Source organism: Astyanax mexicanus, chromosome 17 (genome assembly GCF_023375975.1).
Source record: "Astyanax mexicanus isolate ESR-SI-001 chromosome 17, AstMex3_surface, whole genome shotgun sequence".
NCBI lineage: Eukaryota > Metazoa > Chordata > Actinopteri > Characiformes > Acestrorhamphidae > Astyanax > Astyanax mexicanus.
The window spans coordinates 42,896,254-42,914,006 of NC_064424.1; the positions used below are offsets into that span (position 1 = coordinate 42,896,254).

General features: G+C 34.7%; 1 protein-coding gene across 2 annotated transcripts; it reads left to right on the forward strand.

Moving 5' to 3' along the window:
• The first annotated feature begins 1,164 nt into the window (after positions 1-1,164).
• Positions 1,165-17,479, forward strand: dnajc21 (DnaJ heat shock protein family (Hsp40) member C21). 2 transcript variants are annotated; one of them, XM_007246024.4, is made up of 12 exons: positions 1,165-1,662; positions 2,843-2,936; positions 3,501-3,624; positions 4,723-4,851; positions 5,941-6,245; positions 7,578-7,729; positions 13,729-13,822; positions 14,093-14,266; positions 15,058-15,106; positions 15,870-16,024; positions 16,139-16,226; positions 16,875-17,479. In XM_007246024.4, exons 1-12 carry the CDS (start codon positions 1,566-1,568, stop codon positions 17,031-17,033), a joined length of 1,620 nt encoding a protein of 539 aa, XP_007246086.2. In that variant the 5' UTR covers positions 1,165-1,565; the 3' UTR covers positions 17,034-17,479. The 2 variants fall into 2 exon arrangements, with proteins under 2 accessions (XP_007246086.2, XP_022532250.1); XM_022676529.2 differs by having other exon boundaries at positions 16,878-17,479.
• Positions 17,480-17,753: the final 274 nt, after the last annotated feature.

The window sequence follows — 17,753 nt, forward strand, 5'->3', positions numbered from 1 at the left end:
CTTCAGTTACTTAAAGTGGCACCCATTGCTGACACACATATGTTCAAAAATACACACACACACAGCCTGTCTTGTCACTTGTCATTAATATAAATACATATACATATAATTTTACATGGTTTTACAATGGCAATAGAAACGTTCCAAAATTTCTGAAGAAAATTTATATTTGATGTGTATTTAAAGCTATTAAAAGCAATCTATTTTCTTTTTGTTTCATTTATTTCGTCCTTTTTTATACATTTTTTAAACGTATTTAAATACATTTTTCAGTCCCTTTAATCTGGTAAATGCTTGGATGCATTGAAACTGAGGGTTACTCTCAGTGTATTACCGAGTGGAAAGTTCATTGATTGATTGATAGAAAGCCCCCTCACACACATGACGCTTTTTAAATTATAATATAAATCTCTCTTCAACTAAATAATGCGTATTATAATGATTTTGTGACAATGTTTGTGTCATCTGTCATTTCCTTAATGTAAAGCACTAAATGTCCTTTTGTATTTTATTTCATATTAACTATATTAACTTTTTCTCTCTAAATTCTTTGTAAAAATGTTGTTTTGCTGTTTTAAAAACGGCAAAGAATAAAGCTTGTTAATTATTATTATTATTATTATTATTATTATTATTATTATTATTATTATTATTATTATTATTAAGAACAATGCTGTTTTCTGTCTGCAATGCACACAAAGGAAGACTCTAATATTATAATATAAAATCTATATTAACATTAAATCCAATTAACTCAAATAAGTAACTGTTTTTTATGTCTAATGGATTGGAGGCCTGTGCTTAACATTTTTCTTTTAGATTTGATATTGACCTTCATGTTCACAAGCCATCCCTAAACACAAAATTAAACATGATATAAAGTGTTCTAAATCAGATTAGTAATTATTAGTAAAAAAAATGCTATTTTAATTTCCAGGGCAGCAGGCAGGCCTAAGCTATTGTTTCATTGGCTTATAAACGTTTTCTTTGGCTCGTTTATAGTCTATTCTGATTAAACAGGTCTTAATTAGTGTTATGTGCAACAAAATATTTGAAAAAAATAAGAAAATACATGATGTCCATTGAAATTGACGCAGGGTCTGAAAGAGTTAACGTGCGAAGTCCAGTGAGCGGACAGTCAATCAGAGCGGAGCTGCCAGTGACGTCAGTTTCAGGCGTCAGCAGCACGTTGTTGCGGAGCGCGGGTAGCTAGTAGCTGAAGAGCGGGTTAAATAGTGAGATAATATTAATAAATATTATATTATTACTGCGGCGGACCCTCCCGGGGGGAAGATATGGAACCCGGGCTGCTGTATTTGTATATCAGAGCGCGGTGTGAGCGGTGTAACAGGCAGGAGAAGGCTGTGGAGTGGAAATGCTAACAGGCTAACCGGTGTGTTAGTGTGTGTTAGTCAGGCTGTAGCTGTGCTGGTTTAACTGTAGTTGCAGGTACACAGCGTGTCTGTATCTCACAGCTCTCTGTAGTTATCTGTATTGCTCTGGTTTGGTTTGGGGTATCAGTATCAGTTAGACTCTGAGTCCTTCAGTAGGAGAAGCTGTGCAGGATGAAGTGCCATTACGAGGTGTTGGGAGTCCAGAGGGAAGCGACTGATGACGATGTTAAAAAAGCCTACAGGAAACTGGCCCTCAAATGGCATCCAGGTAGGTAATCTAATTTAACAAGATTATATAGATAAACTAACGTTACCAGTCAAAACACACCTCTTGTCCGTTAATGTGTTTTTTTCCCTATTTTTTACATTATTTTCTACATAGTAAATTTCATATTGAAGAAAGCTATATTAAAGCTCTACAGGAACATATGCTGAGTTATTTTAAATAAACAAGAATATGTTTTTATATTTTAGGTTCTTCTAAGTATCACATTTATCTTTGAGGACAGATCTGCACACACTTGGTATTTTCATCTCAGTTTCTTCATGAGGAAGAGTCACCTGGAATAGTTTTCTCAGGGGTGCTAGGGGTGCTGAACAATAGTTGCTGCTTTTCATCCACGCTGTGACGCTCCAGCTCATCCCAATTAAATCACTCATCTCAGTTCATCAGGTTTAGATCAGGGAATTGTGAAGGACATACTTTTACTTTTATTTATTGCATAATTTCATATGTGTCCCTTAATTATTTTTATGTCTGTTAATATTGATCTACAATATAAATTAAAATAAATTAAAATCAACAAAAGCAAGGTGGTTGTTATGCACTTGATATAACTGGTTATTAGGTGATTACTATGTGGTTGCTGTGGTGTCTCTGGTATTTACTGAGGTGTTAGAAAGTATTTGCTGGGGTAACCAATGTGGTTGATAAAGTACTACATCATGGAAGATTGGTGCACAAACAACATCGTAGTAAGTAAAGTCTATGTGTACATATGTAGAAGAACATAAGAAGAACAGAAAGATAGTATGTGTATTGTGTAAAGTTAAAATAAATAAATAAAGTGTCATCAAGTCAGACTGTAGCTGGAACTAATGGTTAATTTAGTGTGGTAATTGACTTATTTTTTTGATTAGCTGATTAGTAAGGGATTAATTTTGCCAAAACCTCTATCGCTTTAAAATGAATAAAAAAAAGACTGTAAGTGGGAGTTTAGAAAGTGTCAGCCACTCTAAAGAGCACCCTTTATGCAAAGAGAGTTGGGTAAGGACCCAGCAGTATCACAAGTATTACCTTTTGTTCTAACCAGTGAACTGCCACTGACCTATTTATTCAGATGCTGAGTATTAAAATATCTTTATATCTATATAGATATTTATATCTGTATCTTCCTATATTTCAAAACCTTGTCATTAATGACCAATATGTAAATTGTTGTTTTCAGATAAGAACCTGGAGAATGCAGAGGAAGCTGCAGAGCAGTTCAAACTGATTCAGGCAGCTTATGATGTTATTAGTGATCCACAGGAGAGAGCCTGGTAAGCACTGGTTCAGCCTTTACATTTTATTCTTTATATGTTGTTGAACACTTTGTATAACATTTTTATGTTTTATTTTATCTTTGTTTAGTTGTTCAGGGTGTTTTTTTTTATAGAGGGGTCTTATTTTAATAGACATTACTGGGAGTGCATCATATTCCATATACCGTACAGCTTTATACAACCATCGCTTTTTACAAATATCGGCAGCTTGGTGAGCTCAGGTATCAAACCTACAGTACTGTAATCCAGTAATAACCCAGTGCTTATGCCACCATTGCCCAATAACCAGCCCCAAGATTTAATAGTTAGCAGAGATGGTATTAATCAAGAGACCATCCACTGATTTAAATATAAAGCTCAACCCAATGTCCATTCAAGGATAAAGACCTGCCCTTTAACGAAATGTGCCAAGCTTACGCTGCGAGTAAAGGAGGATTCTTTCCTAAATTAAAAAGTAATGATACAAATAACATGTACAAATATCTACTTCAATGTAAAAAGACCAGACAGATTGATTTAGTTCTGAAAACATAATAAATGGTGTCTCTCCTCTTGCTACAGGTACGATAACCACCGGGATGCGCTGCTGAAGGGTGGAGTAAGTGGAGAGTACCAGGATGACAGTATTGATCTGGTGCAGTACTTCACTGTGACCTGTTACTCAGGTTATGGAGATGATGAGAAGGTGAGTGACGGAATGAGGGGAAAGTAGAGATGTTTTTGCTTAAAATAGCTGATTAAACTCTGCAGCTTTTAAATAACCTGTAGGAGAACCTATGCAATGTTTAATAGGCATGTCAGAAAATATTAATATTTCAAAGCAATACAAATTCAGACCTGCCAACATTTACAGCATATTTCTTTTTGTTCAGCATTTTAACAGGTGTACATTGTGACCTACAAATGCATATTTTTACTATATTTTTGTATAGTTCTATGTTTTAAAGTCACTGAAGTTAATTTTGCTATTTTATTAGTTATTTTATTTTGGAACAGTTCTATCTGCTAAATCTGTAAAAAATGAGTAATAGTTAAGGCTGCAGCTAAGTCTATATAATATTTTAAGCCATTGCTGTTCCACTTTTGACCACTAGAATTCAGTATAACCTTGTAAATGACTTCCATATCATCTTCATTCAGTGCAGCTTTCATATCTTTTTTTTTCCCTCTTTTGGAACAAAAAAAACATTTTATTTGTTGTTATGTGGTGAGTAATAATAGTATGAAATGAAATGTTTTTATTATTTTATTAGAGATAAAATAGAATAGCACTTTTTATCCTACCCCAATTATAGTCTAGCCTTCAAAACATACAGTATTTGGTGATTGAAGTTATTCTTTTTAAGTTTTGCTCTGTGAAAAACTGTGAAAATGGTGTAGCTTAATGAGAAATGGAAGATTAAATACACAAGGTTATGTTGTTTTGCTGACACTCTGACAGACTGGTGTCCATGAACATGAACAAAAGTGCTTTACATGGCTTAAAAAATATATATCTATATATATATATATATATATATATATATATATATATATATATATATATATATATATATATATATATATTTTTTTTTTTTCCCTAAATTACAACCCACTATTAAAGAGCGTTAGATTTTACTCTGCACAATGGCTGGAGTATAAAAGTAAAATAGTATACGTGTATACCTTCAGTGTAAAGTATAAGGGGAAGAAATGTAAGTTTGCATTATCTCTTTCACATATGTTAGTAATATAATGTCTGTACAGGTCTCTTATATTAAAATGAATATATATTTCTTGTTAGGGTTTCTACACTGTGTACAGGAACCTTTTTGAGTCCATTGCAAAGGAAGAAATGGAGCACAGTAAAGAGGAAGATGATGAGTGTGACGACTTCCCCACATTTGGAGACTCTGAGAGTGACTATGATACGGTAATCAATCTCACACCATAACACAAATATACAGATAATAGTGATTGGCTACCCACAGCGATGAATAGTAACACAGTAGAAATACATTACTACTGTAATTAAGTACTAAAATACTGTGTCTGTATCTACTGGAGTGTTATTTTTTTTTATCCTATTTCTAGTTTTACTTTACTACATTTTCAATTAATTTAGTATTTTTACTCTGGCATTATTTTACATTCTGCATCGTTACTTGTTAAAATTTAAAAATGTTACAAATCATTTCAAACCCATATGATCACTAAAGGCAGAGCAGTAGATGGTCTGCACTGACAAAAAAAAATGGGAAAGTGACCATTGGTAGGCAGGAAAATGGACAGCACCAGTGATTTGAGGACTTAAGGGTGAAAAATAATATAAAGATAACAGATCTAAAGAAAAAGAAAAATGAGGAAAATTAAAACCTGACCGTGGCCTAATAACGTGTTTTTTCAGTGAGCTAGAGTGAAATCTCTGTGCTGATCTCAGCTGCAGTCTCATCTCATTCATAGCACTTCAGATTGCTTACTTGCACATTTGTGCCACTTTTGAAGTGCAACCCATTCATACAGATCTCAGATAAAGGTCACTTTAAATATATTGTGAAAAACAGCCTAAAATAAATATTGGATTTGGTCACAAAATTGGATTTAAGCCACTTTTACCTGCTTTGTGATTGTAGCCCAATTGTCTTGCTTGTTTCTGCACTAAAATATCTCCAAATAAACAACTTATTAGTCAATGCAATGGTAAGTTATTTGAGACTGGAGCTGTGGCACCCTCATGGTAAGATGTGGAACTGAAATCCTGCTCAATAATGTCTTAAGTTAAATAGATTTGTTGAAATATGGATTGGTAAGAACATAGGCCTTGTTTGTCTGATATGCCATATGTTTTTTACTCACTAATTCCTAGTTTATTAGGAAGACCTGTGCCTACTCATTCGTTCAGTTATTTAATAAGCCAATCACATCGCATCAGCGAAATACAGGATTTATAAGCCAGATGCTTAATGAAGCTGCTTTACAAAGCATTTGAATAATCTTGTCTGCTTGTTCTCCTCTGCTTTAGGTTGTGCACTTGTTCTATGGCTGCTGGCAAAGTTTCTGCACGAGGAAAAACTTTGCCTGGAAGGAGGAGTACGATACCCGGCAGGCCTCGAACCGCTGGGAGAGAAGAGCCATGGAGAAGGAGAACAAGAAGACCCGGGACAAGGCCAGGAAAGAGCGCAGTGAGCTGGTGCGCCAACTCGTGGCCTTCGTGCGTAAACGCGACCGACGCGTTCAGGCCCACAAAAAGCTGGTGGAGGAGCAGAACGCAGAAAAAGCCAAAAGGGTGGAGGAGATGAGGAGGAAACAGAAGGTAGAGCAGGCTAAGTGAGTGGCTCTCTCATATGATCTATGTTAACCCTGTACAACATTTAGTAAAGGGATAATGATACATTATTAATGAATTGATTAGTGTAAAGCATTTACACGGATGACTAATCAGGAAGCTTTATCTCGTAAATTTTTTAAAATACCTTTTGAAATTTGAGCAGTTTTTCTAAAGAAAGTTTAAAACATCTCGTTAATCTTTACATGTTAACAGGTGCCTGGTGACATTATAAGATTTATGTAGCAATGTAAACATCGACTACAGAAGTTAGGTTGATTTACTTTTTATTTTTGATAAAATCTCAGATCTTAGTAATTGCTTAGGTTTTAACAACTTGTATGATCTCTGTACAATGTGTCTCAGGTAGGGCAGATAAAAACACGAACTTTTTGGCACCATTATGTCAAAAGCATCGAACTGGGGAAGAGTGGACCTCTGTTTTCTGGAAGGATGGTGTCCCATCAAATATTTTTGGGTTGAGTTAGAGTTTTGGGGATAAGTGAGGTGCTTCAAAATCTAGTAGAAAGCCTTCTCTGGACAATAAGAGCATGTAGTCCAATAAAAGCAGTATTAAAACGTATTTTTAAGATTAAAACAATGGAAAACCTTCTAGATATTGTGTGTGACACGTCGGCGATGGCTTAGTCGAGTGTCTTTCAACAGTGCACACTACACGATTGAGAAAGTAAGTAAAGCACTTCCTTTTTTTTTTTTTTTTTATATACACACAGTAAGCTTAGATTTTCAATACTTTTTCTAAGGATGAGTTTTTAGTTAAGTTTTTCCAGCACTAAGGCTGGGTGCAGCAGCATTAGCATTATCAGCTAACCACAGCGCTAGCGGGATGTAAATGCTGCCTGACAGCGCTAGACTGAGGAACCCTGAGTGTTCCGGTAACCCAGGGTGCAATCGGCTGGCTATTGGTTTGTCTCATGTAGCTAGTTTATTTAACATGGCAAACCTGCAGACCTCAGTCCAATGTACTGGCCTCCGAATAGCAAAAGCTAATGCTAGTGCTTGTAGCGCTGCACTTCAGCGGAGTGGCTTTATTGCTTTTTAATACCAGACTGGTAGAATTCATACATAAGGTGCATTCGATTTTTGGAAGAATGAAAGGATTTTAAATGTGCCTTAAAGTCCAAAAACTGCAGTTAAAAATTAATGCAGAAATTATGGTTACTTTAATTACACATTCAGTTGGTTAGTGTTTTAGGCATGCTGGTGAACTACTTATTGTGATGTATTTTATCTCGATAATGATAAAGGTTTTGTAGATATAGATAATATAATATAGATCTGAATTGTATTTTCCTCTGTGCTCTCATTTTTAGACTGGCAGAGAATTACAAAGAGCAGAGTTGGGCGGCCATGTCTGAACTGGAGAAGGAGCTGCAGCAGATGGAGGCTCAGTATGGACAGCAGTTTGGGGACGCTTCGGACACTGAGGAGGAGCTTGATGACATACAGGACAGAGTGGACACAGGTGGGCATGTTCAGAAAAAACACATACAGCACACACATGAGAGATACGAACATATACACGCAAGAAATCTTGTTAAAAAATGCAAATTTGAAAGTTTAGTGCAAATGTAACTATTTGTAATTACGGTTGCGATTGGTAATTTGGTAATTTGAGGATGTTTTAAATGCCAGATGTCATTTTCTGTCATTCAGCTTTGCCTCCTGCTTTGAATGTGGATGTCATTTCTGATAGAGTTGATTCTAGCCAGACACGTCACTTGATATGAGCATACTTGTCAAGGTTCAAACACACTCACAAGATAACACCTCACAACTTCACAGGTGTAGGCAATTTCTTAGCTGTCCTCTAACACTTTGTAATCAGATTACATGCTGCTGTCCAGTACTGGGCAATAATATATAATGCAAAAAAATGTTTTAAAAAAAATTAGTTTTTTTTTTTTTTTTAGATGTTATAATATATGTTATGAGTGTTTTTTTTTATTACAGGACACATTGCATAAATTGGCAAATACATTTTTAAGTACAGGCAGTAATTTTGGCTGTTATTGGCTATTTTTTTTTATTTAATTTTATGTTGTATATATTAGAATTGTTTTGTTTTGACCGAAAGCAGGAAATAAATTATGTTGCCAATAGGGGTGGACAATATGGCCCTAAAATAATATCACGATTTTTCATGTGACAAAACACTTAATTAAAACAAATATTTCAAGAATACACTACTGTAACAAAAACAAAAATAACATTTTATTATTGCACATCCCTAAATGAGATATAAAAAAAAATACAAGAATTTTTATCAGATTTTTAACAGAAGTCAGTGATCCAGAATGTCATGATCCTATAATGCACTCCTAATATCTCCATATATCCAGGATTAAAGTAAAATAAATGATACTGGACAGATATAATCTGTCTCTAGTAGATATATAATGGGTAATGAGAAAAGTGTGAATTTGTCTTTTGCTAAAAACTGCAAAAAAAGTTGCACCCTGATGTGATAATTAGGGGTGGGTGATATGGCACAATATTTCAGGGTGTAATATCGTTCATAATATTCAAAAATGTTGACAATCTTCCTTTCACGCTGAGAATTTTTTTGTAATAACTACACTAATAAAACAGTACTGTAGTTTTACTTTCAGAACTTCAGTATTACCTTTTACAATAAACTACTTACAATAAATAAGTACGAAATAAGTTGAATATTTAAGTACTTCTTAAAGCTTAAAGAACTCTTCAAATTCTACTTAATTCCCTTTTTTGACAAAGCACTTGTAAAATATCAATATTTTTATTGAAACAAAAGTCCTCTAAACTCAAAGGTGCAAAGACTTGCCCCTCAATGTGACTTGTTACTGCCTCATTACTCCACATGGTGGCGCTATAATCAAATGAATGGGGTAAAAATGAGGTGAAGAATATTGGTTGTAAAATTCTGTGAATCTGACACCAATATATCCATAATTCCTGGTTTTTGCCTTTTTTTAGGAATATCTTATTCTCTTCAGGAACACAGATTCTATGAAGTATTGTAGAGAATTGTCTTGCGATAAATCGGGAATCACAGAATCACAGTATTGTGATCATATTGTATTATTTATTATGAGATGTCCAGTTCTTCACACCCATATTCCTTTATATTTTGACTCAGCAAATTTAAACATACCTTTAGTAATATGCACACTGGAACACTTGATGTTAATTTAAAAAAATCATCAACAAAACAAACAAAAAAAAATTAATACAAAATGTTATTTCAAAATGTGACTCACAGTTTAGGCATGTCCAGTTCTGGGGCGTACACTGTTTGTATAATCACAGAAGCATTGTTTAGAGGTAACGTTTGAGGGAAGTCAAATTCTGTGGACAAGCCGTATTTCCACGAAAAATTTTGGTAAGGAAAATCTTATGCTCACGTTGAGACCAAATACAAACAGCAAAGGAACACGAGGAAGTGGGATCAGTGTGTAATATAACAAAAACAAACAAACACACACACACACACTTACAACGTGTCTCCAAACCTTTGATTGGTACTGTGTCATTTCACAGTTTTTGATACATTGGTTCTTGTTTGACTAGAGTATTGATAAATTACATTCATGAATAAACAAATATACAAGTAAACACAATTATTGATGTCATATCTATATATTCGACGACAGTTTTATCTTGTAAGACTCGTGAAAGACCTATTTGTAGGTAAAACAAAAAAAACTTTTTTTTTTATGTATATTTTTTAAACATCTGTCATTTCTGAGCATTTATCATGAAACGTTACTTATATTTTAGTAATTGACTGTTCCAGAAAATTGACTTTGGACTTAATATAACACAGTGGACCAACACCAGCAGATGACATGTCTCTCCAAACCATCACTGACTGTGAAAACGTGGAGACTTCACACTAGACCTCGAGCAGTTTGGACTGTGTGTCTCTCCACTCTTCCTCCAGACTCTGATCCCTTGATTTACAAATAAAATGTAAAATTAACTGATGGACAGTGACGGTTTGGAGAGACATGTCATCTGCTGGTGTTGATCCACTGTGTGTCAGTGCAGTGTTTTCCCGGAAAGTCGTACAGCACTTCATGCTTCTCTCTGCTGACAACTTTCATGGAAATGTGAATTTCATTTTCCAGCAGGATTTGGCACACTGCCCACACTGCCAAAAGTACCAATTGGTCTTATATAATATTAAAATTTTCTGAAACAATGATTTTTGGGGTTTTATTGGCTGTGAACCATAATTATCAACATTAAAAGAAATAAATGCTTAAAATAGATCACTCTGTGTGTAATACCTATATAATATGATTTTCACGGTTTCTTCTGAATTAAAGTAACCTTTCAATGAGATGCACTAGTATATTGTATATTGTATGTATTTACGTTCAGTATATTATTAAGGTCTTTAAAAATTGTTTTAAATTATATGTTATTGTGGTCCTTATATGTTATGATTTTTGTTGTGTTTTTGACACCTCAGTGTTTTTAATAGGGGAGGGGGTTGAAGCCACGATGGGAAACTTTAACCCCTATCTTCAAATCTTGTTTTTATCAAAACAGCAAAGTCAATAACAAAAACACAGAGGGGTGAAAAATACAAAATACTTCCCCCTCAAAAATAGCTGAAAGCGTACACAGAGCATGCAAATATTTGTTTTTGTTTTTAAAAAAATATGTGCCCGGGGCGTTTGTTGAATATCTGCAGGCCATTGTTGAGTTAACCCAGCTGTGGGTATCAGCTCTGTTTAGGGTTTAGTTAAGAGGCCTCTGGGCTCTGCTGGATTTGAGGAGGAACAAGAGTTTAGCAGGTAATGGAGACAAGCTGCTTTTTATTTTCTCCTCTGTGCAATGACTTTATTACTGCAGTCCAGTTGTGTTAAGCTGAGCTAAAGGTGTTGCCATGTGGGTCAGCCAGACGTCTTTCTGTACAAGAGTCTTTTGAAAGCGTAGGAAACAGTACTCTCAGTACACTCTCGCTCTTTAGCTTCATCTGTAATTTCTCTAACAAAAAAGGCTGGATTCTTCAACAAGACAACGACCCTAAACACTGCTAAAAATCTACTAAGACATTCATTCATAGGTACAAGTACAACATTCTGGAATAATCATCTCAGTCCCCAGATCTGAATATTATTATAAATCTGTGGTGTGATTTAAAGCGGGCTGTTCATGCTCAGAAACCATCAAACCGGACTGAACTAGAGATGTTTTGAATGTTTAGTAAAGAAGAATAGTCCAAAATACTGTCAACCAGAAGCCAGACTCTCATTGGAAGCTATAGGATACATTTAGAGGCCAGTATTCCGGCAGAAGGAGGATCTACAAAATATTGTTGTAATGTTTCTGTTGGGGTGCCCAAATTTATGTACCTGCCTAATTTAGTTTTACAGAATCATTGCACACTTTCTGTAAATCCTATTAACTTCATTTCACTTCACAAACATCACTGTGCTCGTCTGCTATAATATATATATATATATATATATATATATATATATATATATATATATATATATATATATTTAACTGAAATTGTAATGATTTATAAAAAATAATAAAAAAAAGAAAATAATGAACATGATCAGAGGTGCCCAAACCTTTTCATACCACTGTGTACCCCATGGGCGTGGCTTTTATACTGTTCATATTCATCTCAGTTTAATATAATGTTGGCGATATCTTCCCGCCCTAGATGAAACTGAAACTTCTTGTGAAGCAGTTTAGCTATTTTGTGCATATTTGTCTGTTTTGCAGCACAGACTGTTCAGACAGATGTGCGATATGAGTCACATGAAAAATAGTAAACATGCAAAAAATCGGATTTGGTCCACCTCTGCTGAATATTCTTCTAACATTAAAATGAATGAAATTTAATTAATTAGTCCATGCTTAAATAAACAGACATTTCTAATTGAATATAACCAGTTACTTAACATAACTGCGTCACGCCCACATTTTCAAACCTATAGAGTTGAATTCTTGTTAAACTGGTGCAGCACAGTCTGAATTCTGTGAAATTCTGCACACAACAGCAGTTCCAGTGTTTTGCAGAACCTAGGAAATTGAAATGCTACAGTTGAGACGGCACACAAACAGCAGGTGGACATGGCATGATGGGTCAGTGTGAGCTGTGAAAACAAATAAACACACGACAGAACTGACCAGGCCTGCTGTTACCACACACAAACAGAGCCGGGCAGAAGTGTGAGGTGTGTGAGGCTGGGATGCAGATGTTTAGCTTGGAGCCTGAGGGTTTAACTGATATGCTAAATCCTTCACACACAGGCTCACCATCTCCAAAGGTTTGTCTGACTGAGATGAAAATGAATTTGCATCCCAAACACATGGACAGGTTTGTCATAAAGACCAAATTGTGCTTGGAGGTTAATCAAATGAATTAGATTTCATTTAATTTTTGTTTTATTACCAATCAAAAAATGAACTCCTCCTGTGCAACAAAGGTAACCCTTGCTCTTCCTTTCTTTGGGTGGTCCTGATGAGAGCCAGTTTCATCATAGCATTTTTGATTGTCTTTGCGAATGCATAATTCTTGAAATTTTCCATATTGACTGACCTTCTTTATTCAGTTAAGTAGTTCTTTCCATATTATGAATTAGAACATTACTCAAACAGGGCTATTCACTGTATACCTGTAACTCTACCTCTTCACTACTTTACAACTGATGCTCTCAAACACATTAAGAGACAAGACATTCAAGTAATTAACTCTTGATGAGTTCAGCACAGCTGTTAACTGAAAGCCTGAATTCCAGGTGACTCTACCTCATAAAACTGACTGAGAAAATCCAGCCAAGATGTGCAAGAGTAAGCAAGAATAATTACTTTGAAGGAGTTTTTTTTTGTTTATAGCTTTTCTTTATAGTTTGGATGACTTTATCAGTAATCTACAATGCAGCAAAAAATAAATAGTGGCAAACCACTGCATTTAAGGTGTCTCCAAACTTTTGACTGGTGCTGTATAACTTGTCAGAGTGAATCTCAGTAGAAAGACTTGTGCTTCTGCCAGAAACTTTTAAAGAACTATTTTACACCTTCACTAAATTGAAATATAAGGATATAGTTTTTGCACCTTAAAAAAACCTTATAAAAAAGCTGCTTGTGAGGTAAAAAGGAGCTGATATTATTAACCTTAAAATAGCTAAGCAAAGTTTTTTTTTGTACAGTATTAGTTCTTAAGAAAGTTTCTTTTCTTTTAAATTGAGTGAGAACAGGGCCAAATACTATAATAAATGGCATCACTGTGCTTCTTTAACCGTTCCTGCAATGCCACACACTGTGTATTTATTCTAAAAACAGGGTGCCTGCTATTGTGATAAGAGTGTGAGTTACTAGTTTAGCACGGCTACAAATAACTAAACTAAACATGGTCTTGATCTAATATGGTAGTATAAAACTTTTCACTATAAAACAAGGTATTTTAGTTCTTCGTTAGTAATTAATTTGTTGATTTGTGTTTTATGACAGATGCTGTGGATGTGGATGGTGCTGATGAGGGAGAGGAGTTTTATGATGATCTTTACTGTCCTGCCTGTGACAAGTCCTTCAAATCCGACAAAGCGTATGTATCTAGATGCACACAAACACACACTTTTTAAATATATTTTTAAACATCTAAAAAAGAAATATATATATATATGATATTTATAATTGCAAATACAGTGAAATAAATAAAATATACATTTTAGCAAAGTTGGCCAGAATCATCTAAACATTTTGACCTTTCCTCTTATTTTTTATTATTTATTATATCATAATTTTACATGATTGCTCCATGTTTGGTCGTGTATGATTTACGATTAACTCCATATTGCTGTTACTATTTCCTCAGCATGAAGAACCACGAGAAGTCCAAGAAGCACAGAGAAATGGTGGCGTTGCTGCGACAACAGCTGGAGGAGGAAGATGAATGTCTGAATCTGAATACAGCAGAGAAAGATGAAGAGGAAGAAGAGGCTGAGGAAGATGATGAAGAGGAGGAGAGGGATGGTGCACCTAGACAGAAGTATGATGTCCACCTAGGCCTTATTAAACTGCGCAGTATTAACAAAATAGTGTTGTGGTTGCTAAGCTGTTATTAGGTGGTTGCTGTGGTGCTGCTAAGGTATTGGTTTGGTTGCTAGGTGTTGCTAGTGCATTGTTTTCTTTTACTAAGGTGTTGATATGTGGTTGATAAGTGTTGTTAATTGCTGCCTACTCTGATCTCACTAATAAATAGATATGGTACTGATATCGGTATCTGGGCCGATATTGACGTAGATTAAAATATCAGATGTCATGTGAACAGGGCAGATCCACTTACCAATCCAAATTTCCAAAAAGTTGTTTGTTTGGAGATTTTAGTATAAAAAACATCAAAGAGCAAGAAAGTTACACGTAGTTACTTGAAAATTAATGTTTAAAAAGGCCGACTGACCCCAGCAAGCTTTTCTTGTAGTAAATTCAGCTCACTGTTGCACAGTAGCTAAAAGTTTGATAGTAGAAGTGTGAAGGTAGACTAGCATTTTCTGTATTACCTGAAGAAGCAAACATCATATAGCAAACCTGTCTTCCCTGATTATCAGCATTATAAGCATTATCTTGTTAATTAGTTTTTATTATTTTACCTATTTCTGTGTATTTTTTGTAAATAATGGGGATTTATTTATTCTTTTTTTTTTTTTTTTTTTCTATTTAGTTTTTAAATAATTATTGACATGTAAAATAAGACATTTTTAAGACTGGTAAGACCAGGCATGAGCTGGAATTGTAAGTGATCTGATTCAGCTCATTAACTGACTGTGTTGTGATTTTCAGGTTGTCCAAAAAACAGAAGAAGAAAAAGCGTCAGCAGAAAAATACAAATGTAAGTTTACAATTTTTTTTTCTTCAGCATCCTGGACTGTAAAATGTAAACTTTTTTTTTGGAACTTTTATTTTTCCCCATATTTCACAATGTACTCTAAAATAAATATCCAGCCCAAAGCTTAAATTACCCCAATCTAAGGCTGCCACAGATATTCACAACAAAGTAAATTTATATTTTGATGGGTTTGTAGTGAAGGCTTTTTGGCAGCTGTGGTAAATATTAAAAATAAAAATCCTGTTCACAATAGAAGAGATGAATAAAAATTGGTTATTTAAAGTAATATATACATTTTGGTGATATTTACATTTAAGACATATATTTACATTTTGTAGAATTTAATAAAATAACATCTGGCCTGAATTTCTACTATAATTTTCTTTGTAATGTTTAGATTAATATAGATATCAAAGTATAAACTATCAAAATATCCAATAAATTTAGTCTAGGGCGCTAAAGGTTTAGCTGTAAAGGTGCTTTAAAACATGCATTGGATCATAACCCTCACCAATAAAAAGGACAAATGGAGGACATGACAAAAATATTTGTGACTAATAGAAAAAATAATTGGCAGATTAGTTTACTACTAAAATAGTGATTAGTTGCAGCACTAGTATTTTCTTTCAGGAGTTTGGATAAGAGTAATTAGAATCATAGTAAAATTAAGGATGTTCTAAAGTGTTTAAAAAAACCTAAGGATTAATAATCTGTTTAATTACTGACAGTTTTTATCCATTCTAATTCTGATTTAAATATTACCCAGAATGCTTCAGAAGAGCCAAAGCCTGAGAGTCCAGTTCCAGATTCCACTGAGGATGCCACTGAACCAGCCCAAACGGGCAGTTATGAGGACGCCCCTGCCTCTGAGGACCTCACAGCAGAGGAGAGCAAAAAGGACAAACCTGAACCTAACAAAAGGTGGGAGCCTCAGCCTTAATCAAAATTCCAGTTTCTATTACACTTAATTACTCTTCATGTAATTTTTTTTTTAATAGTTTTGTTGTACCAATTCTTATCATTATTATTTTAAAGCTCTTCAAAGACTAAAAGCAAAAAAGGTGGAAAAGACACAAAGAAAAACAGCAGCAAGCCTCAGGGAAGTGGAGAAACAATCCAAGAGGTATGTTTTTTTTTTTATGTATTTATGCATGTATGCTATGTATATTTGTGTATATTTGCATTATGGGTAAGCAATTTGACAAAATGTCATACTATAGTTATGTTGTGATTAGGAGTGAGCAGTATTAGCCTAAAATATTTTCATGATGTTTCAGGGTATTTTTGTGATTTGTGTTCTTGGCAATATAAATAAACATTAGACAAATATTTTATTAATGTTAAGAATATATTACTGCAACAAAATGAATTTAAAGGTTTTTTTTATAGTATGAGAGAATGGATAATTACAAGCCATCAAACCAAGCTTAACTGCTTGAATTTTTGAACCAGGGGTAAGGCATGAAGATATCCAAAAGCAATGTGTAAGACTGGTGGAGGAGAACATGCCAAAATGCATGAAAACTGTGATAAAAAACAGGGTTATTCCACCAAATATCTACAAGCTTATTTCTTGCACTTGTACCTTGTGAAAGGATACATTTAAGTGAAACCAAATTAAAGGCAAACCTAGTTTTCAACCATTTCTGTGTCATCTGCAGTTAGATTTTTAGTATGTGGAAAAATGAAATTTGTATGTAAAACATGCATTCCAGTTATATACTGCATTCTGTAGATTTTTTCAGTCCCGTTTTCTCTTCTTTTTGTGCAGAAGGAGCTGAATCTGCGCTGTGTGACCTGCCAGTATGAATTCACCTCCAGAAACAAACTGTTTGATCACCTGAAAACCACAGGCCATGCCACGGCCGTGCAGTCCAGCTCAGCCGCAAACACGACAAAGAGTAAGAAGGACAAGAGGAAGAACAGATGACCGCAGCCGTGACCAGCAGTTAATACTACTCTTATTAAGAACAATAAAGACTGAATCAGTGGAGAAGCTTTACACAGAGACCCTCAGACACTCCGGGCTGCACACTTTTGATTTCCTGATATTCATTTGTGAGTGTGTGTGTGTGTGTGTGTGTGAGTGTGTGTGTGCGTGCATACAGTTTCTACAACTTATTAATAGATATTGGAAAATCCACTGCATGCTCACAATACTATGAATTGCTGAAGGTGTGCAGAAAATGACCAGAACTTCAGCTACATCTAACATTAATGAACTGAAGACGTTCTCTAGGTGAGTGCTTTCTCCTGGGCATGCGATATGAAATGTGTTGTATGGAACATGCATTTCATTCACCCTCCTTGTTGTGTGGAGAAACTGAGAATAAATCTGTCTGTGATGCTGCTGTTCATGACTGACAAAACAGCTAATCCTTTTGAAATCCACTCTCTTTTAATTTTCCTAGAAAGTTGACTTTCTCTATATAGACAATTAGCAATGGATGCCCCTTAAAGTACCATGCAGCATTCATGAAATGCGGTCTTCACTAACATTTGGGCATACAGTGTACGTCATACAAACTTTGCCCATCTTTACCTAGCATTCCTTCAGAATGCAAAAAAAAAAAAACAACTCATTTATTATTCACTTGTTTAAATGGAAGCTTCGTACTCTACTTTTTATCACTGTTCATGGCCGAAACAC

Excerpts from the sequence above, each read along its gene's own strand:
- dnajc21 (XM_007246024.4), top strand. The coding sequence starts at position 1,566 with ATGAAGTGCCATTACGAGGTGTTGGGAGTCCAGAGGGAAGCGACTGAT. Across the intron at positions 3,625-4,722 it reads GTTATGGAGATGATGAGAAG|GGTTTCTACACTGTGTACAG; the intron begins GTGAGTGACGGA and ends ATTTCTTGTTAG. Across the intron at positions 7,730-13,728 it reads ACAGGACAGAGTGGACACAG|ATGCTGTGGATGTGGATGGT; the intron begins GTGGGCATGTTC and ends GTTTTATGACAG.